The sequence below is a fragment of the Pelodiscus sinensis genome, chromosome 9 (genome assembly GCF_049634645.1).
Source record: "Pelodiscus sinensis isolate JC-2024 chromosome 9, ASM4963464v1, whole genome shotgun sequence".
Lineage (NCBI taxonomy): Eukaryota > Metazoa > Chordata > Testudines > Trionychidae > Pelodiscus > Pelodiscus sinensis.
This window is the reverse complement of record NC_134719.1, coordinates 38,137,612-38,165,570: the sequence shown is the minus strand read 5'-3', so window position 1 is coordinate 38,165,570 and position 27,959 is coordinate 38,137,612. Positions and strand designations below refer to the sequence as shown.

Here is a 27,959-nt window from a genome sequence, read left to right as displayed (position 1 = left end):
ACGTGACTGTATTACATGTTCAGATTTAACAAGGCATGTCAAATAGCCAACTCGGTTGAAGTTTTAGTTAAGACAGACAATTGGTACTTACTGCAGCACTTTACAGAATACAGAAAGAAAAATATATTTTAACCAAACTTTCTAACTGATGCCGAGTTGGGAGCTTGCTCACTTTCAACTAATTTTCCAAAACTCACCATTTATATACCGGTTTAGGACAAACAAAATACCTTGAGTGGCAGGGTGGGAGCGAAAAGGAAAAGCTACTTTCCCACAATTTATCCCATTATGAGTTCTGTTTTTGATATTATTTGCCTAATTACTTATTGATTTTTAGGATGTATCAGGTTATAAGACTGATAAGATAAAGCAATTTCTAACCCAATCATTCTACTAAAAACATATCTGACAATGAGCAATTCCTAATGAGTTACAAATGTCTTTCAATGGGTCATTATTTCTTAAATCATGGAAAAAGTCTGCAAGAACAAATATTCCTTATCAATCACAGAACATATTTGAATTGTAAGCACCCTTCAGTGATCATACCATACTGTTCATTATAGCACTATCCTTTGATGTTCAGGTGGGTATCCCTGAGGATTATCTCAATACATTTTTTTTTATTGATTCTATATACACTCCAGTATTTGGCTATACCCATGGACTAAGGTTCAAATTAAGTACAAAGAACTTCTGTCCAATAGGTATAGAATACTAGATTCATAGATACAAAAAAAACTCAACCCTTCATACATTAAAGGAATTCTCGTTAAAGAATTTGTAGGCATTTTAATATATACAAATAACTGGAATTCAGAATTTGATTGTCATTGTGCCACTTGGAAATAAATGTTTATATTTCACTTTAAGTAGTAATCATCTTTACACAACAAAAAACATTCATACTGGTCTTCCAGTTAATATGGTGAAATACAAACTTACTTCTAGGTTTTCTTAGTTTTCAGTTGCTTGTCAGCATTTTCAGTTTCTTGTCTGTATAGTTAACTACCCTCCCTATTAATACATTCTTTATGTTGATTCCATCTGAGGAAGTTCCAGGTATGATTCAGTAGTGAACAAGAGAAAGGTGAGGTTATCAGTAAGTTATTTTCCTTCACCTCCCTTGAGAAAAAGCTACTGCTGCAATCATCCTAAACCTGCAAACCAATGAGGCAGGCTCACCGATGTCCATGTGCACATAACTACACACGGATTTATTTATAGGTTAAAGATTAGTCATTGAAGGAAGCAAAGTAAAATCAAAACAAAGTTTCCTGTTCTCTGTTTCTCTTGCTAGAAAGCATTGTTTTGTTTAGAACAATCAAAGGGAACTAACTTTTCAAAGTAATTTTCTTGTTCAGTATATTACATTCTATAGTCAATAAAACCAGAAGCATGTGTTCATTATTTCTACTTACCCCTTTCTTCTTTGTAAATTCTTTGGGATATTTTGTCTAACAAGTGTATTTTCTCATTAAATATTTCCATATAGTCATGTATATCTGTAAACATATCAGGACGACTTTTAACTCCTCCTCCTCTTACTGAGGATGCTACAGCTCTCATAGTCTGTCCCACTCTGCTAAATAAACCAGGGCCCTGCTTCTTGTGAGATGAAAGTTCCTGCAAGTAGAACATGCCTTTGTGAATATTTTAATGTTTTCTATCCATGATTTGCAATTCAACAAAAACAAATTAAAGCAATAAAACCACACAGATATTCATAAAACAAGCTACTTTAGGTTTTGACTTGCTGTATAGATCTTATTGTAAAGTGATTAAATATGTAGCAAACAAATCCTTTTACTGAGACACTCTTCCCCTGCCCCTGCTTACTGATTTCCCTTTTTAGATTGTGATTGAAGACTGTATGATCAAATACAACCATTTTGTGTCACAGGTTATCCATGCTCTACTGAAATAGGGAGCATGTAAGGGACTGGAGAGGGAAGGACTAAGGCAGTATACATCTCCTCCCTTTTCAGCCTTTAAGAAGAATCAGACAGCGTGCTGACTTTTGGGCAAGATAACATAGGACAGCATATACAGCAGGGCAATAATTTTTAATGGGAGGACACTCCAAAATTTTGGTAAGTGGTCAAGGGCCCCATGTCTGTGGAGGGGGCATGGGACAGCAGGCAGGGTGCAGAATGGAGCTTGGGAGAGAGGATTGGGGTGCAGGAGGGAGTGTGGGGTCTGAGAAGCAGTTTGGTCAAAGGAGGGGCAGTTTGGTCAAAGGAGGGGGTTATGATCTGGTGCAAATGCTTGAGATGAAGGGTTCAGGAAGGGTTATAGGAGCAGGAGAGGATTCTGGCCTGTGGGAAGGGTTTAGGAGGGGGTGCAGGGTCTGTGAGGGAGTTGTGACCTGGGGGGAAGGGGTGTAAAGGTTTGGGTGGTAACATGGGCCAGGGAGGGGTATGTGTGCAGGAAAGGATTCTGGCCAGGGGGAAGGGTTCAGGAGGGAAGAAGGAAAGAGTTGCAACCTGGAGGAGGTGGGGAGAGGGGATACAGAGGGTTTGGGTGGTGATCTAGAGCAGGTAGTTGGAGGGAGAGAAGAGTGGGATGCCACAGGCAGCCTCTTACTGGGTGGCGCTTACCTAGGCAACTCCCAGCCAGCTGTTCCACATATCTCTGCTCCAGCGTGGGGGGGGGGAGGGAGTGAGGAGGCTTCATTCGCTGCCCCTGTCTTCAGCAAATTTTCTCAGTTCCTATTGGCTGGAAACTGGGGGATTTTGCTAGAGGGCAGGGACAGCACACAAAGCTTTCTCCTCACCCCCCCCCCCCCCCCCAGACTACATAGCAATTAGCAATCTGCTGTTTAAAGCGGCTGCAGCTGCTGGGTAGTAATGGTGCTGGTGAGGAAGCCTTGGGCCAGATCCGGTGGCTTGGTGGGCCAAATATAGCCAGCTTACTGCCTCTTGCCCACCCCGATGCACAGAGAGGAGTCATCTGGTGGGGAAAATTATGTTCTTACTAAGAAAAGCAGCTGCTCTCTTTTTCCTTTTTTTACTCTCCCTCCATTTCTATAAACTGCTAGTGAAACTTTCAGTGATGTTCAGAACAATACTCTGGAGGAGAAAACTTTCCAAACTTTTCTTATCCTGCGGACACATCCTACTGTAGTTGTGAAGAAAATTAAATGATGGTTTATTGACTGCATTGTCGAGCAGATTAGCACTCATTTTAAAGAATAAGGGGGAGACATGTAAAAAAAAAATCTACCAATCACACACATGATATAATCCAGAATATTTACATGAATTAGAAGAGTTAAAAAAAAATAGAGAAGTAAAAGTTTTGGAAAGGATATGAACTCATCCTCCAGAGCAGAACACAAACTCTAACCAATAGGTATTAGAAATAATTTTTTCCTATGGGAAAGTTATTCAATAGCTGCCTACTGTAGGATTCTTTTCACTATCCTATGATACTTCTATAGCTAGCTATGATTGGTAAGAAGATATTAGCAGATCCCTAGTAAGGCAGTTCATAATTTCTTATAATAAAGTCACAAGATTTTGTTTTACCCAGGCTTGTGCGGTGAGAAATATTTTGAAGTCTTCATTAAAAGTCAAAGTTGGATGCTCAGCAATTCGGTTTAAAAATTTATGCAATGCTTTCCTTCGAGTCTCAATGAATTCATCATTAAATCGTTCCACCATTCCTTTCATTATGAATTTTTCAGGCAATGGCTGAAAGAAAAAAGAAATAAATAACTAAAACATTGTGTAGCGTTGTATATTATATGTCTTACAATAGTTCTAGTACTCATGAGATGTTAAATATATTCTTCTACAGTTCACTATGTAAAAAACAAATTATAAAATTAACACAGTAAACTCAGTAAACCTGCTTCTACCAATAGATAACACATCAGAATAGACAAAAATCAAGAAAAAAAGGAAAGGAAGAGAGAGTTGGTTAAAGAAAACAGAAATGTGCTTATTTTTCTCTGAACTCTGCACACACACACACAAAAGATTAATCAAACTACATTCGTGTTTCAATGTTTTTAGCCCGCAGAACTCTGAAAGAGACTTCTCTGAGCTCACGACAGATAAATGGAAACATTTACGAACAATCAAAAAAGTGACACAAATTATAGCAAACTTACAGGAATAATCAGTGTTGGATGTGATTCTTCAAGTCTGCTCTTCAACCAAAGGAAATCTTGATATCTTCTTCGAACTTCATATTCACTGGAGTCAAACTCACCACGAGATGTCTGAAAATAATAACCACAAAATTAAGATGGAAAATCGAAATGTATGTCCATACTGCAGCTGGGAGGTGAGATTCCCAGCTCCTGCAAACAGAAACACATTCCCTCTACTTGAGCTAGCATGCCAAAAACAGCACAGGAGCTGGGTCAAACTACATAACCATCAAAGTTCCGTGAATACATACTTTGGGAATTAGTCTGAGCCTCCATTTGTGCCACCCCTGCTACTCTGCAAATTGTAGCACACTTGCATAAGCAGCATTAGCATGATAGGAATGTTAAAAAGCAGGTGATTGTGTAACCACTGAAAATCTCAGCTAACCACTGAAAATCTCAGCAATTACATGCACCCAAGGGATGGCAGCCAGCTCCACAGGAGTGAAAAAGGAGCCTGTGTATAATCGTTAACGGTAACTGATAAGCCCAGGCTTATCAGTTAAAAGTTTAAACAGTTATACTTTTACATCCCTAGTGCATGACTATCATACCTCCCATCTGCTATGTAGACATATACTCTAAGAGTACTACAAATATTTAATTTTTGACCAGTTTGGAATAAAAATGAGAGTTGTGAGGGGAAAAAGTTAATGTTAATTATTCTGCACTTATCAATTACAATTTTTTAATAAAATGATCTAATCTAGTAAGAGATGGAACAATGTGAACTTCTATGTGGAACCCCCCCCCCCCCCCAGAAACAAAAGCTAAACTGTGAATAGAAAGAACTGATCTACTACAATTTTTTCCAAAGCACTGTAGGGTTTGAATCATTACCTTAATAGGAGATTTTCCTTTTTCCTTCAGATGAATGTAGCCTGAAATTTAGGTTGGTCATTTTAAAGTGATGACAAATCCAAGTTTAAGGAATGCCCATTTTGTGGCATTTGAATAAACTGAAAATAAATAATGCATGTCCCTTGGATTGGCTGCTATAAGTCACCTAGCAGCCATGTTTCAGCCATGAAAATCCTAGCATTTCAATGTAGCCCAAGCTACAGTCCATACATAGCCCACTAGAGTATTTCACAAAGCCCACAGCCTGATTCAACACAACATACTAATGGATGATTCATTAATGGTTTATCTTCATGTTTACATCATTTTAGTTTATACAAGTGTGTAAAAAACATTGTACATAGAAACAACCTAATACATACAAAACAAGCTGAGCTAAAAATATAAATCAGTCTAAAATATGTAGAATCTATTTGAGCCACACAATGTTGTGCTTACATTTATGTGGCCCTCCTGTGTAATTAGATTGGGCATAACTGAAACTACATATGTCAGGATTTAATGGCTTTCACTACCAGTTTTGTCCCCAACTAATAGAACCTGTAGAGGAACATTTAAACTTTAGCAAAACTGCATGTCTATTACAGTGTTGCCAATTCTAATGACTCTATCAAATCTCATTATATTGGTGTGGTTTTTGTTTGTTTGGGTTTTTAATGGAGGGGGAGAGGAGAGACAAAAACAAACTAGCTCCTGGAGTCAAGTAATTACAAATGACTATATCAGTTTTCATTTTTAAAAGTTCCTAGTCATTTTGGTGGCTAAGAAAAGCTTAGAACATAATTCAAGTGAATTCAAAAGGCTGAGAAACTAGAAGGTAAATAAAAATAATCTCCCCACCCAATTTTATTTAATCTTGTAATTTTTGAGCAAACCTCTGATTCAGACCTGACTCGGATTTTGAATGCTTAGGGTTCACAACAGAGCTGTTACGTCATTTTGAATTTGTACTTCAAATTAATCATACTTCAAATTAATAACAGATAAGAGAGAAGACAGAAAACACTCCTCCCCTACTCTTCTCTCTCTCTCTCTACAAAAAGCCTATCTTTCCTGTAAAAACGAAGGGAATTTTTTTCATTTGAAAATTTGTTGTAAGTGAATCCCCAGCAAAAACAAATGAAAATAAAATAAAATGATTACAGATGTTCTCAAAGTATAGACTGTGCAGTACTTGCAGGGAACTAGCTAGTCTGACAATACTGGCTTCCTTCCTTCCCCGTATGACAAAATGAATTCAAAGACAGCTGAAAACACATGAAATCCTTTCCTAATATTACCTTTTCATTTAAGAAACTGCTGTAGTTGCAACCAAACTATTATTAACTGTAAATGGGAGGGGTTTTTTGGTGCTAGCAAACGATGCAATTACAGAAAAGCAGAATTGAAAAAGTATGTGGTGAGTAAGGTACCACATATTGACAGCCAAGGATTATGACCACTTCTATGAAATACTCATATACCGCAAATACTTATGGCAGTTTAGCCTTTTGCAAATGCAGCAGCAGCCTTTCTATTGTTTCATGTTCTTGTCAAGGAACCCAATAGCAAATGCCAATTTCAGACACAAGACTGCTTTTGCTATCATTAAAATAACTTCCGCTGTTCCTTTAATGATCTCCACCGCACTCATAAGTAAGCTTAAAAGTGTTTTTAGACTAACAACAAATTTGAAACACTTGATCAGGCAAAATCAGAATACAATTTTGAAATGTTAGGTTGTTCTTTTAAATCCTTTAAAATATTAACACTTGTAATGTTTTATTTTACACTTAATATATCAAGGCTACTAAAATACTTACCTTAGTAACAACTCTATAGGTAATGAAAGTCTCAATGGCAGTAATGTGACTTTCAGGATCATCCACTGTAATGAAGAGATCTCTTAATTCTGGCTCATCTTCAAATTTGTACTGATTTATCATAGAGGAAGGGGACGTTGGTATCAAAGGACTGAATGAATTTGCCTCTGTCAGTGATGTATCCTATAGACAAATAAGACATTTGAAGAATCTCTAACAGATAAAGGGGCCGATTTCAAACATCAAAACAATAGCTCTAAAGTCAACAATTAGGAAGGTAACAGAAATAGCAGATAAAATTGTTAAAAATATACCACAAACTTCCTTGTCATCCTACTATCCTTTTCAGTGTTCAATTAAATGGAATAGTTAAAAAATAAGAACGAGACCAATAAGAGAAAAGCAGAACACTACATTTTGTGACAACACTAGGGATGGCTGAAAACAGAAGTCACCTACAAATGCTCAAAATAGTTAAACCAAGCACTCACTATACTGTGACACTTACCAACTTTATTAAAATTGTTAAAGGCCAATTACCAGGACTTAAAATCTAAATTCTCTATTGCAACCTAACCAAGATAGCTAACTCTTTTCCTTTCAGATGTTTTATGAAATGATGATTTCCCCTTGTAATTTATTATTATGTTTATTATTAAAAACCCATCAGTACAGTTTTTAATTGGAGAATCCTTGAGACTGGAAGGATAAGCAGTAATGTGGTGGTACTAAAATTTATGAATTACAATTATATATAGCTCTATAACGGGAAAAAAAACCTCATCTGTGGAATGATAATAAAAGCTATTAAAAGTCAGCATGTAGAAATGTTATAGTATATAACAAGTGAGGACAAAGATGGAAGGACATTATGCTAATAAAAGAATTTCTCGAGTTACAATGTTTTATTACTCAGATTTAAGGCAGAAAATTAGGGACTCTTTCTTACCCCGGCCAAAGGGGGAAACAAAAGTTCCATAGGTTATTCCGAGGTCACAAGTTGTCAGTTGGGCCTTTCATTTTAAGGCTAATCTAAGAGACAGCAATTCCAGTCACAAAATGACCTCCAACACAATACAGTTTAATAGTGATTCAGGCAAAGGAGCACACCTACTAAATATCCCTTCCATCAAAATACAAGCCTCATAAGACCATGCTTATGTTAAAAGATCAGACAAAATTGATGCAACAAACCTAACATGCATTCAGTTCTCTCATGCAAACCATTAAGATTTATGTGGTTCTTTTAGGGATGTTAAATATCAGTTAACTGAATAATCAAGTAACTGCATGAATTCTTAAGGGTTAGTCGACTATTCTATAGTCCCCATGGGGCAGGGCCAGCAGCCAGTATTCTCCAGCTTCAGTCCTGAGAAGCCTCCTGCCACTTCGCGCTGCTGCCTCAGTATCAGAAGCATTAGCACGGGGTGCTAGGCGGGAGCTGGTCCGCAAGGGGAGCCAGTTTAAAAATCAGCTAAAAGCCAGACAATGGCCACTTACCGCGCAGTGAAGTTGTTTTCTCCATCACCATCAATGGGAAGTTTCACACAATGGCAAAGTCACAACTGATAGAATTATCTGCGGCAGCACCTTGAGCTTGCCAGGTTTTGATTTTCCACATGTAGTATCAGAGCCAGATGAATAAATTCAAAAAGTCCTACAAAGGTCTCGCTACAAAGCTAGATTCTTTCTTCCCCAGCTTTAGGCAGGTGGCAGCTTTATTCCCATTCTTCTGTCACAGTTCAGCATGAATCAAAAACTACTTCTTGACAGCTATCAGCTTAGTCCAACTCAGAGGATCAGTATTTTTCCCTCCCTAGGAAAACTCACATGACTATCTTCAGGGCTGGCACCATATTTTACTCCACAAAATAGATTGATGCATATCTGTATCAAACTGGGACTTTCAAGAATACATTTTGATATAACTGTAGCATCCTGGAGTCAAAGACAGACTAATGGCAGTTTATTTTAAAACCGGACTCTTCCCTGAACAGTTAACACAACAGTCATCAATTGTGGTAGTCTTCCAAGTAAAACTGGATTTTCCCAGTTTGAATTATAGACTGTCTAGGACTTGCTAATCACCTGACTGGAGTTCTGCTGTTGATCAGTTCACCTGACAGAGGGGGCAGAAACTTCATTTAAGATCAGAATCTGCTCTCAGCTCCCTCTCTCCCCAGACAGACCATCCCCTGGTAGCAGAAGGCCTGAAGAAGGCAAAAAAGATGCACCTATGACATCATGGGTGGCCTAGGCCTCCCTAGGTTTTTGTTTCCCAGTCTCTTATGCATGTTCCCTTAGCTGTGAGTGCTCTGGCTTACAGTTTAACCCAGTGATGGGCAACCTGTGGCCCACTTGTAGGCCTTGTCTGCTCCCTCTCCCCTACCCATACACCTCTTGCACACTGGGGCACTGGAGTCCCACACTTTCTATTTCTCCCCATCCCAGCAATTTTGGAGCACTATTAATCCACTGATTAGTGCTCCGACCCCACTCCTTTCCAAACTTGAATACTGCAAGTCAGCTATTCATGGTTGTTCAAGCACTAGGAGGGAGAGGCAGGGACAGGGCCTAAATCAGCAGATTCATGGTGCTCCTAAAGTGCTGGGAGGGAGAGGGGGGATAGGAAGTGTGGGGCTCCAGTGCCCAAGAGGTGCATGAGGGAAAGGGCCAAACAGAGGGGCTACGTCTACACTGGCACAATTTTCCAAAAATGCTTTTAACAGAAAAGTTTTCCGTTAAAAGCATTTTCGGAAAAGCGCGTCTAAATTGGCAGGATGCTTTTCTGCAAAAGCACTTTTTGCGGAAAAGCGTCCGTGGCCAATCTAGATGCGGTTTTCCACAAAAAAGCCCCGATCGCCTTTTTCACGATCGGGGCTTTTTTGCGGAAAACAGTACTATGCTGTCTACACTGGCCCTTTTGCGCAAAAATCTTTCGGAAAAAGACTTTTGCCCGAACAGGAGCAACATAGTTTTTCCAGAAAAGCACTGATGATTTTACATGAGATAGTCAGTGCTTTTCCAGAAATTCAAGCGGCCAGTGTAGACAGCTGGCAAGTTTTTCCGCAAAAGCAGATGATTTTGCGGAAAAAATTGCCAGTCTAGACACAGCCAGGGTGTGCGAGCTACAGAAGGAACAAGTGGGGCGCAGGTTGCCCACCACTGGCAATCTTGTGGGCCACTGAGGCAAAGGAGGGCCACTCATTAATCTAGGTTGCCCATCACAGGGTTAAACTGTAAGCCAGAGCACCCACGGCTAGATGCTAAGGGAGCATGCATAAGAGACTGGGTTAGGGATCGCAAATGTTAGCAGTGTTTTCAAGGTTCAGGGCAGTTGGACTATGGAGTCCCACGCCCCAAGAAAGGATAACAGTGACCGTACAATCAGCCTTAGAGGCTCCAGAGTTAGACTCTGCCCAGGGCTAGCTGGATTAGAAGCACATGGGATCCAAAGGTTGGGTCCAATTAAAACAGACTGGTGATAGTACACTAGAAGGAGTCAGTCAAGTCTGCAACCCTCTATTAGCAAAATAGGGCCCTGAATCTGATTGTTAAAGCCTTGCAAATCTTTGGATATCTATTTTATATTGCAAATATCTACATCTACAGATGCAGATATCTATGGACTATGTTTGTGGATCGCAGATTAGATGCAAATCTAAGTTTTGTACTCACTCAGAGCTCTACTGATTGGGCCAGCCGACACCATCACAACACAAATAAATATATCCCTTTGCTTTTGCTGTTTAAAATTATATAGAAAAAACAATCTACTGTTCAAAACTGAACAGCTATTTCTCTTTTACATGCTAAATGTTTTACAGGTTTTTTTTCCCTGTAGGCATAGCCAGTCTCAAAGCAGTATATGAAATCCCAGTTGTTTGTTCAGACAGTAGAGCTAGGGAATGATTAGTTACGCAGCATGTTTGAAAGGGAATTGTCATCATGGGACTATAAGTAAGTAAGTAAGAACTACCTTCCTCAAAGAGGACTGTTGAGGAGAAATTGCTAAAGTTGCAAGAATAAAATCATACATGGTCCGCCACTCTACTAGCATTCCCTGTATTATTCCAAGAATTACTTCCAAGGCTAATGTGCCAAGATTCCTCACTCCTTTTAGAAGCAGTTTTTTATTAAATAAGCAAACAATAGTAAGATAGAAGATTACAGAAATATTAAGGCCTTCAAGAGCAATTACCTTAAGGCCTTCAAGAGCAATTAATTACAGTATATTAGTTTAACTGTGTGTCTAGGAGAATGGATTTTACTGGCTTTACCATTTCGTTCCCCAGATACTTTTACTGCACTAAAGAGTAGGGATGTTAGCGAGTAGTTGATTAGTATCAGAGGGGTAGCCACAATAGTCTGCATCTGCAAAAGCAACGAAGAGTTCTGTGGCACTTTATAGACTAACAGATTTATTGGTGCATAAGCTTTTGTGTGCAAAGACCCACTTCACCAGATGCATGTAGTGGAAATTTCAGGTGCAGGTATAAATATACATGCATAAGAAAAGATTTCTAATCAAGAGTAAGGCTGGACAGTCCCTACTTAAAAGAATAAACTGACACAAATCAGATATCAGGAATGGTAATACAGGTAGTCCCCGGGTTACATGGATCCAACTTACATCGGATCCCTACTTACAAATGGGGTGAGGCAACCCCACACTAGCTGCTTCCCCCCAGCAGACCAGGGAGATGCGAAGCTAGCGCCCCCCCCGCAGCAGACCAGGGAGACACAGAGCGGTTTTTCTCAGCAGACACCTCAGCTTGAGAATAAAGGACTGAGGTGTGGGAGAATAAAACTGAGCTCTGGAGAAATGTTTGGCTAGAGTTTCCCCTACAATATGTACCAGTTCCGACTTACATACAAATTCAACTTAAGAACAAACCTACAGTCCCTATCTTGTACGTAACCCAGGGACTGCCTGTATACAAAAACCTGTAGGAGAACACTTCAATCTCCCTGGACACACAGTAGCAGATTTAAAGGTTGCCATCCTGCAACAAAAAACCTTCAAGAACAGACTCCAAGAGAAACTGCTGAGCTACAGTTCATCTGCAAATTTGTCATCCTCATTTTAGGATTAAACAAAGACTCTGAATGGCTAGCCAAATACAAAAGCAGTTTCTCCTCACTTGGGCTGTGTCCAGACTCAGGGGTTTTTTCGGGAAAAGTAGCCTTTTTCCGAAAAAACTTCCCCTGCGTCCAGACTCAAGCCGTGTTCTTTCGAAATTAAATCGAAAGAACGCGGCTTTTCTTTCGATGGCGGTAAACCTCATTTCACGAGGAAGAACGCCTTCTTTCGAAAGTTCCTCTTTCGAAAGAAGGCGTTCTTCAATGTAAATAGGGCTTCTTCGAAAAAGAGCATCCAGACTCACTGGATGCTTTCTTTCGAAAAAGCAAGCCGCTTTTTCGAAAGTTCAACGTGCAGTCTAGACGCTCTCTTTCGAAAGAGGCTCTTTCGAAAGTATCTTTCGAAAGAGCCTCGCAGTCTAGACATAGCCTTGGTGTTCACACCTCCACATCAGTGGCTAGAAGTGGGCCTCATCCTCCCTGACTGAATTGACCTAGTTATCTCCAGCCTTACTCTTGACTGGAACTCTTTTCTTATGCCTGTATATTTATACCTGCCCCTGGAATTTCCATTACATGCATCTGACGAAGTGGGTCTTTGCCCACGAAAGCTTATGCTCCAATAAATCTGTTAGTCTATAAGGTGCCACAGGACTTCTCATCGCTTTAGTAGATTAGTAATTGGGGTAGCTCGAGCCGGCTCCTGGAGCTATCCCTGCTGTGGATCTGCAGAGTGGTCCTCATAAACTAATCATGTAGTTGATACAAATTGTATTGACTACATGATTAGCCAGATAACCACAAATGAATATCCTTACTAAAGAGGATACTGCCTTAAAAAAAGCATTCCATTTACTTTGGCACCTAATCAACATTGGTTGCAAGCGTCAGGGAAGAAACAGGAGTTGTGCTTTCATAGTTGCATTACTCCATTTGGCTAAGTATGGTAACTTACATGCAGAATGAAAACCACTTCAAAATATGCTAGATTAGGACACTAGCACAAAATGGCCATGTGCTGGCACAACTCAAACTTTCTGAGGAGGGGAGAGGAGCACATCAGCACAGAAAGGATTTGAATAACCATGTCATTTAGAGGGACATTCAGTTTGCGGACCTAAAATTAGACCAGCTAGCTATGTTTTGGTTGGCAAGTTACGTTGTCTTCACTAAGGCTACTTATAAAAGAACACAGGCAAACTACTCAAGTATGCAGCAATACTGCTGTTGAACCTAAAAGGAATATTACACGTTAAGACCCCTGACTCACAGCAAAACAGCAAAGATGAAGAGAAGACGAAGTTATCCATGATTATGAAACAAACAGCACCTTAGATTTATTATTGTAGGGTAGTTTTAATGTTAGAGGCATCATTAATTTTGGTAGGCAAATATATCTTCCCTCATCCTCCTGATGCTTTTTATTTCACTTGACTCTCTAAAGCCTCTAAAGTCGTGTAGTGCAAACACCCAAATATTACAACATGTTGAAAACACAGCAGATGCGTTTACAACAGGAGCTGCAACCAGAGCCAAACATCTGGAGCTTGCAATCTGCCTCATGCTACGTGTCTGCATATGCGTTGGAAAAAGAAGCTGCCATTAGAGATCTCTAAAGATTAAATACTTGGGACTAGAGCAGGGGCAAGAAACTTTTTGGGTTGGAGGCTGCTGATCCACAGAAAAATCAGTCAGGCAGGGGGCAGTGGGGACTGGAGTGCTAACACGGGTTCCCCAATGCTGGGGGTGGGGAGGGACAGAAGTAAGTCCTGAGCCTCGGGAGCCAGATCCAGGCAAGCTAGGGGCTGCATCTGGCTCCTGGGCCTTAGGTTCTCCATCCCTGGGCTAGAGCAACAAGAAAGAAACCATCCACAATGATCTGACTGACTATTCAATCAAAAAGGAGTGTCAGTGACAGGCTACTCAAATTCCTATTTTTATCCATATCAAATTGATTAGGAAATTTTCAGTAGCCAGGTAATGAATGTATATAGAGCAGGGGTGGGCAAATACTGACCCATGGGCTAAATCCTAGTCCCTAGCAGGCCCCCACTATTATGTTTACCTGCATCTCCATAGGTACTGGGCAAATCAAAGCTCTTGATGGCAGGGGCATAGCAGGGGAGGGGAGGGCAGTTGCCCCCGGGCACCATGCTAGGGTGGTGCCAATTAAGTCCCCCTCCGCTTCCCCTGTCATTCTTTGGCTCGCCTGCTCCTCCTCCACCCACCACCACCGACAGGAGCCTCCTCCCCGCCTCTCCTCCATCTCCGCCGGCGAGTTAGTACATGAGGGGGCCCGGCCCCAAACTAGAGGGGGCGGGCTAAGATGCAGTACAAGCTCCCATTCCCTCCCAGGGTTGGGCTCAGCCATGTACCAGGTTTGGGGCTCTGCCGCGCAGCGGTGGCTGCAAGCACACACATTTTGCTTTTGCCCCTGGGTGCATAACACCCTCACTACACCTCTGCTTAATGGCCACAAATCACCATTTGTGGCTAATGGGAGCAACGGGAAGCAGTGTCCGGGTTCATGCCACTTCCCAACACACCCACTGGCCATGAACAATCAGAGCTGCAATCGCCAGATACCTGTGGAGAGGCAGGTAAACATAGTGGTGGTGGCTCATCGAGGACTAACCCTGGCTGCCACTTTTTTTACTACCCATCTCTGGTATAGAGCATATGGGAAACACATTGAGGAAGATATTATGGAGAGAAATATAGTTACACCACGACTGGTTAGTTGGGGAGGGGGAAAAGGGGAGACATGATGGGACTGACATGGAAAGGTAAAAATAGTTTCAAGGACAATTAATGAAGCTATAATTTTTGGGGAAAAGCACAGGATATTTGTTTTTTTCATGACACATGGATAAGGGTCTGGTGCTTCTGGCACTCAGGGGTCAGGGAAGAAGTTGCTGATCCTGAAAGGGGAGGAAAATCAGTCCTTGTGCACAAAATACACAAAAATAAAGTGCAAGAGGAAATAATCCATTGTAGTATTGTATTAAAATGCTATTTCATGTCAAGTAAAAAAACTTATGAAGATATAATTAAAAATGAAATACTCTTCTTTGTATAGGAATAAGATGGAGCTTGAAAAACCTATGCACTAAGTGAATTAGTGTTACCACACCACAATGCATCTGATCCACCCCATATACTCAAGGAAGAGCTGGAGAAATAAGTTACATAAACAGAAAATGAATTTACTTTATATGCTAGTTTGAAGCTTAGTCACCTTCAAAAACAGAATGTTGCCAATTTGTAACTTTATAATACTTCCTCTTTTTAATATTTTCTTCTTCTCTGGGTCTCTACAAACAGAAGAATAATGATTAAGGCACTGATCCTACAGTGAAGACACATATGTGCCACTGAACAGGGTTTGTGCTAGTACATCTATTTGTACCAGTGGGACCTAAATGGCTAAAGAGAAAATTGTTGTTAGATATATAATATTAAAAAAAATCAGAGAGAATTTCAATTTTCAACTTGATTGTGTCCCTTTAACTGTCCAATACATCATTAATAATAATTATGTCTGATTCTAACAGTGTCCTTTCAGATTAGATAATACTTTCTCCCCCTTCTGTTCTACCTCTGTCCATAAAAATGTACAAAGAGAATCAGAGGTCAATATCACTAATAACTATTATCAAGATTAAAATGCTCAAATTGCAGGCAACAAAGTCATTGGCTTTTGAGAAAACAATAATATATACTGAAGTATAAATGCAATGCAAAATGTTGATCATAGCATGACTTGTTAGTTTCACTAATTATTTGGGTTAGCTTATGAGTTGAGGCTTGATATTTTTATCATTTGTAAAGTTAACCTATATCTAACTTAAAGATACTGTTCCTCTCCAAAAACCAAAGGCACTGTCATTTCTTTGCCATATTTTCTCAAGGCTTATCTCACTATTCAGATTGTTAAAGTAGCACATTGATTATTTGTATTTCTTCAATAATATAAATGTTTGTAGGTTACAGACATGGTTCTCTCGGTGTGACATTCCATCAAGATTTCATTTGTTCACAGCTTTCTGCAGGAGGGAAGGAAGCAAAGGGAGATGAATACTAAAGGCTATTTCAAGTCAGTCCCTTTAAAAAGTCACCAAACAACAAGCAATTTATGTTTAGAAAGAACTAAATGTGAGTAAAGAGAAGTTCTATGCATTCATAAAACTGATTAAAATCATAGCCAAATTCCTGCTTATTGACAAATATAATGTCTATCCCTAGTTAACTACACAGAAATGTCTCTTATTTCCATGGATTGCAAACTGAGAGGATTACATTTGCTAAACTATATTTTTTGTAAATAATTTTTACCAACACTAAAGAGTCACCGATGATTCTTATTGGAGACATTTAACTTGATAGTTGTCACATATATAAGTTTTGCAAAGGCTGATTTTTTCTGAATTCCAAGTAAGACTGCAGCTTCTTAATATCTTTGCATTTCCAATATTTACCTCACACAATATCACCTCAAATGGACAAGGTTACTTAGTTCCACATTGACATGAATCAGAGGGGTAGCCGTGTTAGTCTATAAGGTGCCACAGGACTTCTCGTTGTTAGTTCCACATTGTATTTATATGACGATTATCTGAAGATTATCAAACTCCTACAGAAAAATCTTGACCATATACATTGGAGTAGATCTTCTGCAGGTTTAAATTGTCACAGAAGCTCAACTGACTTAAGAAAAGTTATTGCTGTTTACAGCAGCTAAGGATCTGCCATTAACTCAGATGGGTTCAGTTAACGGATGACTGTTCCAACAACTGGTGAAGTGTAGTGTAAGTTTTAATACATAACAGTATTTCCTTTCTTAATGTAAGTTTCAGACTATTTGATAAATCAGACCACTACCCATGGAAATAGAATAAATTTTCCAATCTTTCACAGATACTGTGGCTGACTGAGGGAGGATTTATCCAACGGGGTAGATGTGGCCAGGCTTAGTGAAGTTTTGAGGAGAAGAAAACATGGTCAAGAATTTGAGTTGGTCAACAACCAAAAGTCTTGGCAGCTCTGGCAGCATACCACACAATTCAAGAAAGCAGAGGATGACTGAAAACTGAAGACAACACCTTGACTTTTAGGTCAAACCTTAAAGGTGCCCTCTCATTTAACTATTATAATAGATATCAACATAAAAAAGAACTTGTCCTATACCTTGAATAATACACAATGCCCAATCAGGCTGATAGTTCTGGGTGCTGGCCTTTGATATTCTCTTTCCAGATACTGTTCAAGGTTTTTATATTAAACCTGATTGATTGATACATGGCATGTTTAGTAGCATCCTGGTCAGTGATTATCTCCAGCATGAAAAAAGCCTCAAGCTCAGCTGTGAGCAAGTAAACACTTTATGTTGGGAATTATGAGCACCTGAATGGAAATTACAGGGCTAATGATGTAATTGAAAAAATATAAGTGGAAACAAAGAGGAGGTCAGAAAGAAAGTCTGGGATGAGGAGGACCTCATCTTGCAGGAAATCTGCATTATGCTGTGATATTTTGCAAGTTAAAAACCAACATGCACAAGTGGTGAATGGGTAACAACCAGGTGAGTGTCTGAGACAGCAAAATACCCTGAGTAGTGAGTTGTAAGAGGCTCCTTGTGACATGGACACTGTCATGCTAAATATCCATCTGTTGTTTGTTTTGTTTTTTACAAAATAAAAATCTTGTGTTTATATCCTGAGTAATACCTTTAGATTAAAGTTCACAATTTTTAAAAATATTATTTATCACCATTCAACTATTTAGCCTATTTTGATTGCCTAACCTGAATGAAATGAAATCCAGTCCACTTTTAGATACTTACTGACGTACTAGCGCAATGCAGCATTGTTTTGGATACAAACTCTAAAAAAGTCTATATGTAAAAGGAAAACATCACAGCTACTTTACATCTAGGTATTTTTATTATTTTAATAGAAACATGTTCTAGGTTTTGGAATAATAAGTTTTCCAAAAGTTATATCTAAACCAAAATTTATTTGCCTTATAGTTGCTCTTGAATAGTAAATATGTAACTTACAAGGTACAATTCAGACCAGCCAATTAATAAAGTATTTTCTAAGAGGCTGAAAACAAGAAAGCAATTTAATTTAGGAATCAAGTACAGGGCCTGGTTCTGCAAAGAATAAAGGGTATAGAACAGCCACTGGCTACAGAAGAAGTTGAGGGTATTTAAAAACCTTACAGGAGACTTTCAATATCCTAGAAAATCAGATCCCAAATCTGCATCTTAAAGTAAACTGTCTTGTTCACCTATAAACAAAAAGTAGTAAGTGCAAATGTTCAAAACAGGATAGGTCTTTCAAACATAGTGTGACGTATGTGTTTCATTTATAGAAACAAGTTAGCAATTTGCATACCTTTTAACAGCTGTTATGGTTTCTCTTTGACATAATTACGGAATGCATGTCTGCCATGTGGATTCTTAACAATTATAATGTTTTTTTAGGTATCCTTAAATGTTTACTGCAATTATGTTTATATCATGTTTTTTTACATGAGGTACCATATCCCTGCATTATAAGAGAACTAATTGTAATGGATTAGTAGGCAAAAGCAGGGATGGGCAAATACTGGCCCCAGGGCTGGATCTGGTTGACCAGGGGTGAACTGCCACCATTTTGTTGCCCACTACTAGCATAGGGTATAAAGGCCCTACAGCACAGCTGCCAGTTGGCCTGGGCCAGCTTCCTCAGGCTTGCAGGAATCAGGCTAAATAGCAGATCTAAAAATTATGACATTCAGGATTGGGCTGGAGCTTGAACTTTGTGGTCCTTCACCCTCACAGGGTCTTAGAGTTCAGGTTGTAGTCTGAGCATAAACCTCTACACAACAATTTTTCAGCCTCAGAGCCTGAACAACAGGAGCCTGAGTCTGACTTGGGCAGACCAGTAAAGCCAAAAAGACAAGATTGCACAAATACAAGTCAAATAACTTTTTTTTTTTCAGTCTTTTACACAAAGCTCTTCATAGCCTCAAATAAGGATTGGATTCCTTTCTAAAAGATATGCTGTAGGATAACGATTATTGGGCTCACTACAGAACTAAATAGTACGGTGCGACTGGGTTTACAGGAATATTGGAAATTTGTACTCAAATGTTGAATTATAGCCTAAATGCTACAGAAGTACATGTGACATCAATACCAAATGAGTTTGCACCTAATTATGACAAGGTTTGTGAGAATCTTTTATTGGACCAATTTCTGTCGGTGAGACAAGTTTTCAGACAACACAGATCTCCTCTTCAGGACAAAACATTTGCTGCTCCTACAAATGTAATTTTAAACATTCCTCTGTTTCATAGCAGAGAGTTCACAATCTATTGGGTTTAATTAAGAAACTTCAGAGTAGTTATCACTCATATGCTGGTGTTAAGAAAACAAATAATCAAAAGATTGACAGAAACATAAAACTGGAAGGAACCTTCAGAAGTTGTCAAGTCCAGTCCCCTGAATTAGGGATGTTACATTTCAATTAATCAGCTAATGAAGTATCTTGATGGAATTTCCATCAATTACTTAATTAGTCAATAAGGCAGAGGTGGGGCGCTCATTATCCTGGCTGTGTCTCTGCCTTTGAAATGCAGTAAGTTGTGTGGAGCTCTTGCTACATTTCAAAGGCAGAGACTAGCAGTCGGGATCTGGTGTGAGCTGGGACTGAGGCAGTCCCCGCTTGTGTCATTTCCTCACCTGTGCCTCTATCGCCTCTGCTCCCCTGCAGAGATGGTGCTGGGGGAAACCAGCACTAACTCCTGCTCCTCCCCTCCATCCCCTTGCTGAGAGAGGCAGCAAGGGTAGGGGAAGCAACTATTCCAGTCACTACTCAACTACCCAATAAGCATATGCTGAGGTATGAATAGTGACAGAGGTATTTATCTAACCTGCTCTTAAAGATCTCAATGATGAAGATTTCAGAACCTTCCTTAGCATTTATTCTAGGAATAAAGATTTCCACCCTGACAGGAAATTTTTCCAAATGTCCAAACTAATTCTTCCTTGATGAAATTTAAACACACTGCTTCTTGTCGTATCATCAGAGATTAATGTGGATAATTTTTCTCCCTCCTCCCTGTAATAATCTTTTAGGTACATGAAAGCTATTTCAGTCCTCTCTTTCAGACTAAACAACACCAGTTCTTTCTATCTTCTCTCATAGGTCCTGTATTCTAGAATTTTTATATATATTTTTCTTTTCTCTGGACCTTCTCTAATTTATCCATATCTTCTCCAAAATGTGGAGGCAGAACTGGACACAACTTTCCAGTGGAAGCCTAATCAGTACAGAGTAGAGTAGAGCAATTACTTCTTGTGTCCTGCTTACATTTTGGCTGTGTCTACATTGGCAAGATTTTGCGCAAAAGCAAGCACTTTTGCGCAAAAACTTGCTGCCTGTCTACACTGGCCACGAGTTCTTGCGCAAGAACACTGACGTTCTAATTAATGAAATCAGTGCTTCTTGCACAAGAACTATGACACTCCCACTCAGGAATAAGCCCTCTTGTGCAAGTGGTTAAAATGGCCATTAGAGCTTTCTTGCACAAGAGAGCGTCTATACTGGCACAGATGCTTTTATGCAAAAGCACATCTCTTGCACAAGGACACGTGCCAGTGTAGACGCTCTCTTGCGCAAATACTCTAACGCAAAAACTCTTGCGTTAAAGAGTATTTGCGCAAAATCTTGCCAATGTAGATGTAGTCTTTTACTAATACATCCCAGGAAGATTTTTTGTAACAATGTACACTGTTAATTCATGATAGTTCAAAGATTACTTTCATGCATGTAGCTAATTATATTGTGTTTGTACAAATTAGCCTATGCTATCCAGAGCTGCCTCTGTGCACAGTGGTCCCAAGCACCCCACAGGCAGGGGCTGCTCCTACTGGAATGCTGAAGCAGCCCCAGTGCAGTGGTGGTGGTGGGGCATTTCAGCAAGGCTGGAGAGGCCCCCTCCTACTCGCTCCCCTTTAATCAGTTATCTGGTTGAACAATATGTTTAACCAGTTAGGGATATAAAATCCCATTAAATTGGCTATTTCAGACTCCAATAATTTTATCTCCTCTGTCAAAATTACACGTAAATATAAATGAGGCCTATTCTCTGATTGCCATACACTCTCAATTTGAGAGTAAATTCAAATTTGAAAATTGTGTACAATATACACTGTATATAAACTATGCCTGTGGCTTAAATATCTATGTACTATATTTATGTGTATTAGTAGAAAACATGACATAAAACTTTGTAATGTTCAAGGGCTGTACTTATTGCATCATCAAAGCTCTAGTTATCATTCATTATGATCTTTACATTAGGGGAGCTGGTTTTCAAACTCCAGCACCGAGTGACAGGGTGCTCCGCAGGAGTGAGGCCGGAGTGCACTGGCAGCCAGCCCCACCCCCAGGAATTATAGATGAGTCGATTAACCCATAAGAATTTGAGGTTACTCGACTATTCAGTTAACGGATATTTAACATCCCTACTTCACAGACAGGTCTCTACCCTCACTTAAAGACTGAGCATGGGAACACACATTGACCTGTGCAGACATCACAAGACTGGGGCCCTATGTCACTACAATAATAGATAGATGTTTGCACTCACAGACAAATTTACTAAACAATCTTACTCAGTTGCTTAGTAACAACAAAAAATGCCAATCATTGTTTACCAAGGAAAAATTGCTGAGAATCAGAAGAGTTAGTAGCTCCCCTGTTATAAAAAGTGTTCCAACTAAGGATACTTTGAGCCTGCAGCTGTCCACCCCATTACTGGTACAGAATAGAAATTTAAGAGTTGGCAAAATTTTCGTTGACAAAAATTACTGTGTTTAATGGACAGTGAATCCCTGTTGGGGAAAAAAACAAACTTCTCTATGCCTGCCAGAGAACCAAGGCATGCAAACTCCTGAGGGAGGTGGGGAGAGGAGCAGAGCATCTTTCTCATTGTTTTGAAATGACCACATGCACTTGACCCGTGTCTTTCCCTTTTCTATTTTTCAGTTGCAATCCCTATTTTCTGTTCTTTAAAATTAAGCAGACGGTGAAGTCTCGGGTTGGCGTTTGTGCAACGCCTTGAAGATGGAGAGTTTGGCTATTTCTGTGCCAAACTGTATTGCCATTATCGATCCATTAACAACCTGCGGGGTAGAGAGGTCACTGGGTTGCTGCTCCCACTGGGCACGGCCGAGCGAGCCTGCAGACAAGCGCAAGGCGCTCTCCTGGCCCCTCCCGCTCCCGTGCTGAAGGCCTCCCCTGCCCGCTGCGGGCCGCTGTCCCAGACGTGCAGGGGGCGATGAGCCGAGCCGGCAGCAGCTGCCGAGCCCCGGGACGGGATGTGGGACCGCAGCGTCCCACCCCTGCCGCCCCGCGGGCAAACCACGGCGGCCCCGCAGCCGCGCAGCACCCGGGGCCAAGTGCAGCAGGGGAAGGAGGGCGCGGGACGGGCGCTGCCCACTCACCGGCTCCAGCCCCGCAGGGCCCGGCCGCGGCGCGCGGGGGGCTCGGGGCTGGCCGGGCCCGGGCCGTACCTTGCTGAACACCTCCAGGTCCTCCTCGTCGTCGTCCAAGTCCAGCTCCTGCGGGCAGGCGGGGGGCGGCGGGGCCCGCGCGGCAGCGCCGCTAGGGGGGGAGCCGGAGAGCAGCGGCCCCGGTACCCTGCTCTGAGCCTCCATCCCTCCGTGGCTGCCCGGCCGGCCCTGCAATTGGCTGCCGGAGCCTCCCCCGCCCGCCCAGTGCGCAGGAGTGGAAGCGGCCGCCGGCGGGGCGGGAATAGCGGAGGCTGCTGGGGGCGGAGCGCAGCGCCCTGCTGCCGAGCGGGGCCCTAGCTGGGCTGCAGCCCGGGAGCCTGCAGGGTCAGGCGGCAGGACTCCCCGGGAGATTTAGTAGCGGGCTGGGTCATTGATCGGGTGTCTGCGCTCTTAGGGGGCTCTAGCCTGCCGCATCTCTGCAATTGCAGGAGGCACGGAGCTAGCGGAGGGCAGGGGGAAATGCTGCACTCAAGTTGCTGCAAAGTCTGCCGAAGAAGAGCTTTGCGTAAACTTGAAAGCTTGTCTCTCTCACCACCAGAAGTTGGGTCAATGAATAAAAGATGCTGTCTCCTTGTTTCCCTAAAAAATCCTGGCAGGCAAGCACGCAGAATTGCACCTCCTTCACTGGAGCCAGCCGTTTCTCTCGTGAGCTCTTGTGCAAAGTTTACTGAATGAGCAAGCAAGCTGAAAACGCAGTGTTTATTCTGTGGTTTATTGATAAATATAGCTGCTTTTGCACTTTTGGTCCAAGCAGTTAGCTAATATCTTGGGGGTCTTGCTAGGACTGTTTCCCTTAGGAGGAAAAACTGATGCAACAAGTTGAAGGATTTGGTGTAATTTTGTTTATTTACAAAAAAATGTGAGTACAAAATCATGTTTCCCAAATCACCAGCAGAAACAAACACCAGCAGGCATCTTCTTTGCTCTTCAATCCTCAACTGTGCTCTCAGGAAGCTCTGTGTCTAGGAAGCCTATTTATTTTTCATATCAGTGTCATACTCACATCTGTTTCTCTGGCTTTCTGCCACTAACACAAACAGGTTGGAAAACCAATATTCTTGTCCCTGTGTTTGTAATTTTAAAAAATATCCTCAACCCACATGGTTTAGCTGTGACTTGCCATGTGCCTTGGGCAATCCCTCTACTGTTTGAAGTTGTCTCCACTATGTAAAGGGGCTTAATTGCTCTTCCCTACGAGCCAGAAACAGTACTTGGCATTGTCACTGACTTTAGTAGGATCAAAGTCTAACTTGACAGCAGCCATCACAACCTTCCAGAACAGCAATGTATTATGCACAATAAAGGATGCTAAAAGAACATGAATGTTATAAAGGCTAGCACTCAAAAACTAAAAATTAAAAAAATGCCAGTATTGGGGTTATGCATGCAACCTTAATTCAGGCATCTCTTGTGCATGCATTATAATACAGTCTTTAATTGCTTACTGTTTTTACACAGGTCCCCTATCTCATTCAATGCACATATGGGATGGTGCTTTGGGACAGAATTAGGGTTGTACTGAGAAGGAGGCCATTGCCTATAAGACCCTTGCCTCATTTGTTACATGAGTTGGAAGGTCTGAAATTAATAAGGCACAGGAAAAGAAAGGATAGTCTCAAGGTTGAGGAAGTTGATGTAGAATTAGATTACAGGCAGTTCCTGGGTTACGTACAAGATGATCAGTTTCAACAACGGCTGAATCTGGACGCCAGTTCTGACTTACATACAGATTCAACTTAAGAACCCCAGGCGTCCCCAAGTCAGCTGCTGCTGAAACTGATCAGCGGCTGATTCCAGGAAGCCCGGGGCAGGAGCTTCCTGTAGTCAGCCACTGGTCAGTTTCAGCAGCGGCTGACTTGGGGACGCCTGGGGCAGAGCAGCTGGGGTGCTGCTGGGTTGGTCCAGTAGCGTCACCGCTCCTCGGCGCTACTGGACCAACCCAGCAGCACCCAAGCTGTTCTGCCTCAGGCGTCCTGATTCAGCCGCTGCTGAAACTGACCAGCAGTGGCTGAATCAGGACGCCTGGGGCAGAGCAGCTGGGGTGCTGCTAGGTTGGTCCAGTAGTGCCCAGAGCGGCGCTACGGGACCAACCGGCAGCGCCCCAGCTGCTGTACCACAGGCATCCAGAGCAAAGCCGCGGAGCACGGGGGCAGCGGGACAGCCCAGACGTGCCATGGCTGTCCTGCTGCCCTCGGGCTCCGCGGCTTTGCTCTGCTTTGCTTCCCCTCTCCTTGGTCTGCAGACCAGGGGGATGGGGAGCAAAGCCACGGAACACGTGGGCAGCGGACAGCCCAGACGCGTCTGGGCTGTCCACTGCCCACGTGCTCCGCCGCTTTGCTTCCTCTCCCTGGTCTGCTGGAGACCAGGGAGACGGGCCCCGTTTGTAACCACGGATCCGACATAAGTCGGATCCACGTAACTCGGGGACTGCCTGTATTATCTCTTTCTTTGCTAAAAGATTCTTAGATGTTGCTAGTAAAAGCACTTAACCCAAATACTAATTGCATGTGACTCATTTTCGGGATGCCAGTGTCAGACTGTTGGGCAGATTTGCAGGAGTCCTGGGCACTAACAACTACAATTGAAAAGTGGAGTGTGTTAGAGCTGTGTTTTGAAGTGCTGTGAGAAGGCTAGGCATTCTGAAAAATGAGGCTTTACATATCTCAAGTTGTGCATCCAAGGGTGAAAGTATATGTGTGAGACTTACCCATGTGCCCTCCCTGCACTGGGCCTGGTATCCTTAATATAGGGAGTGTGGGGAGGAGAGGGTGGCATCTCTGGGCCCTTGGAAGTGCAGAGTTTCAGGCCTAAGAGGTGGGGCTGGGAGCAGACTTCCCCCAACCAGTCCTTCATAATTGGCATCTGCGAACCCTGGGGCCACACTGGTGGAAGCTGGGAACCCTGGCAATTTGAAGGGCCCGTGGACCCACCCTAAGAAAGCTCCTACTGGGTCGCTCTGGTTTGTTTACTAACTGGCTCCACAGTCATGGAGCATCATGGAGCCTCCCAGTTTGCGGCCAAGGGAAGCCGCAGACAGCAATGTGAGGTAGGCCCCTGCTTTCCATGGCTCCCATGGCTGCAAACGGTGAACTGTGGGTGTCTCTACACTGCACCATTATTTTGAGATAACTAGCGTTATTTCAAAATTACAAAGTGAGAATCTATACAACTATTCTGTTATTTCGAAATGATTTCAAAATAACAGATGTCTTAGTCTGAAATCTGTAAACCTCATTCTGCGAGGAATAACACCTATTTCCGAAATAGTTATTTCAAAATAAAGCATGTGTAGACGCTCCACTGCAGTTATTTCAAAATAGCCCTTCACCAATGCCATTCTAAGTTATTCCTCCCCAGTGCCTACTGGGGCTCTAAGTCAAGATAGCATGTCTACATTAGGGAAGCCTGCCTTGGACTAATTTTGAGGCTTCCCTGCAGTGTAGAGAATAGCTTATTTCAAAATAAGCGGGCGGTGTAGATGTACACATAGTCAATGGGAGCTGTGAGGCTCTATAGCTGGCAGGGCTGGTAAGTAAACAAACTGTATCCTCCTGGTAGCAGCTTTCTCAGAGTGGGTCCTCGGACCACTTTGAAAAACTCTGAGCTAGAGAAATAACTGGTACTAGTAAGTGGTTGTCCTCTAAGGACCAAGCACTAGAAGTGGATGACACAATTTTTTTTCAGGGAATTCTACAACTGTTTGCTGAGAAATGTAGAGTCTCAGTTCTCCTGGATACTGTTCCAGGTTCAGAAGGAGAGCATAGACCTTTCTATCCCAGTGCTCACCATTCAGTCTGCTACCCATCCTGTGGTCCTTAGCTTTCTGCTCCTGAGTCCTACCCAGACCCCAAGAGTTCTTTCTCTCCTTCCCTTATATTATCCAACATTCTCCAACCCAGCTACTGATTAAAGATTCCTATTCATCTCAACTTTGTCCTTCCTGCATCAATGATAAGAAAAGTTGGAGTTAGTCTATTGCAGTAAAACTCCATTAGTCCGGCATCCAGTGCTCCGGCACTCCTGATGGTCCGACACCATGAGGAACCCGGAAGTGCCCTGAGCAGCTGGACAATTGGAGCTGCTCTGTGCTTGGCTTCCCAGATTCAGCCGCTGCTGAAACTGACCAGCAGCTGAATCGGGGAAGCTGGGGGCAGAGCAGCTGGGGTGCTGCCGGGTTGGTCCCGTAGCACTGCCCCTCGGGACTGCGGGACCAATCCGGCGGCACCCCAGCTGCTCTTGGGGACGTCTGGAGCAGAGCAGCCATTGTGCTGCCGAGGAGCAGCGCTACAGGACCAACCCGGCAGCACCCCGGCTGCTCTGTCCCAGGCATCCCCGATTCAGCTGCTGCTGAAACTGACCAGCAGCGGCTGAATCGGGGACGCCTGGGGCAGAGCCGAACTATCAGAAGGGGGGCCTATGAGGGGTGTGGGGTGGCATCCCCCCACCCCATCCCAGACCCCTCATAGCCCCCCTTTCTGATAGTCCGGCATATCTGATAGTCCGGCATATCTGATAATCCGGCACCCCCTGGGTCCTAAAGGTGCCGGATTATCGGACGTTTACTGTATTTGGTAATTTCTCTTTAATATGTCTAGTAGCTAAGTTTTCTTTCTTCAGTTTTCTTTTCTATGATGTATATAATACATTACTCTGTACCAATTGCCTGTATGTGTTCTGTACAGAGAAAATACCTATATACTGTTTCATTTCTAAATTGCTAATTTGTTTATATTCAGAGCTCATGCTGAGACAATATTAAAAAAAACAATACAAATAAAGAATTCTGGGCTCAACACACCAACAGTTGAGAATCCTAATAAACTAGGGGCAGTCAGTCAATGAGAGTATAAAACTGATATACAGTAGTTTCAAATACTAAAGCTATCATGTATCATTCCAATTTTTCAGTTTTACTGGTCTCTATGGTTCTTTATTTCTGTCGGACAGAAATTTCACAACATATTTTAATTAGATTTTTTTCTTATTAGATTGCATCTATCTTTGAAGTACATTCTGTGAGGGAAAGGTATTCATTATACTTCACTTGAGGACATTGTACTCTTCCTGTTGTCTGAATTTTTCTCATAGTTTTAATCACTGACAAAAATCCAGAAGCCACGCAACTGTTGTTGGCTTCTTGCCTACTGTGATTCCTCAGAAACTGTATTACAAAATAAGAAGTAAAAATGAATTTAGAGTTAGGCCAGTATGCAGGGGGTGTAAGAAGGGTGTGAAAGCATTCCCCGATTGTCTCCCAATAAGCATGCTGTGGCTAGCCAGGGGAAGGCAGAAGCAGTGTGCTGCCCAAGCCTCCCTTGCCCATGCTCTGACCAGCCGGGTGGAAGGCTGGGGCTGATTTCCCCGCTTACTTGGAGGACTATGGGGGGGTGCATTCACACCCTTGTGGTCCACAATTACAAAAAAAGCACACTCCCTCCCCCAACAGAAATTCTTGTGTACAGGCCTGAGAATAGAATCAACTTCACAG

At 42.1% G+C, this 27,959-nt stretch overlaps 1 protein-coding gene across 3 annotated transcripts in view; it reads right to left on the bottom strand.

Moving 5' to 3' along the window:
- Window positions 1-22,684, bottom strand: part of SNX7 (sorting nexin 7) — a 64,234-nt gene extending 41,550 nt beyond the window's left edge. The window contains exons 1-5 of one of the 3 annotated variants that reach the window (XM_075936595.1): window positions 22,403-22,684; window positions 6,823-7,005; window positions 4,118-4,228; window positions 3,531-3,695; window positions 1,422-1,626 (exon numbers count right to left, since the gene is read on the bottom strand). In XM_075936595.1, the coding sequence (XP_075792710.1) occupies window positions 1,422-1,626; window positions 3,531-3,695; window positions 4,118-4,228; window positions 6,823-7,005; window positions 22,403-22,615 (877 nt within the window). In that variant the 5' untranslated portion in view covers window positions 22,616-22,684. The remainder of the gene's footprint in view (window positions 1-1,421; window positions 1,627-3,530; window positions 3,696-4,117; window positions 4,229-6,822; window positions 7,006-22,402) is intronic. The other 2 variants (XM_014571910.3, XM_006119841.4) reach the window with 2 other exon arrangements.
- Window positions 22,685-27,959: the final 5,275 nt, after the last annotated feature.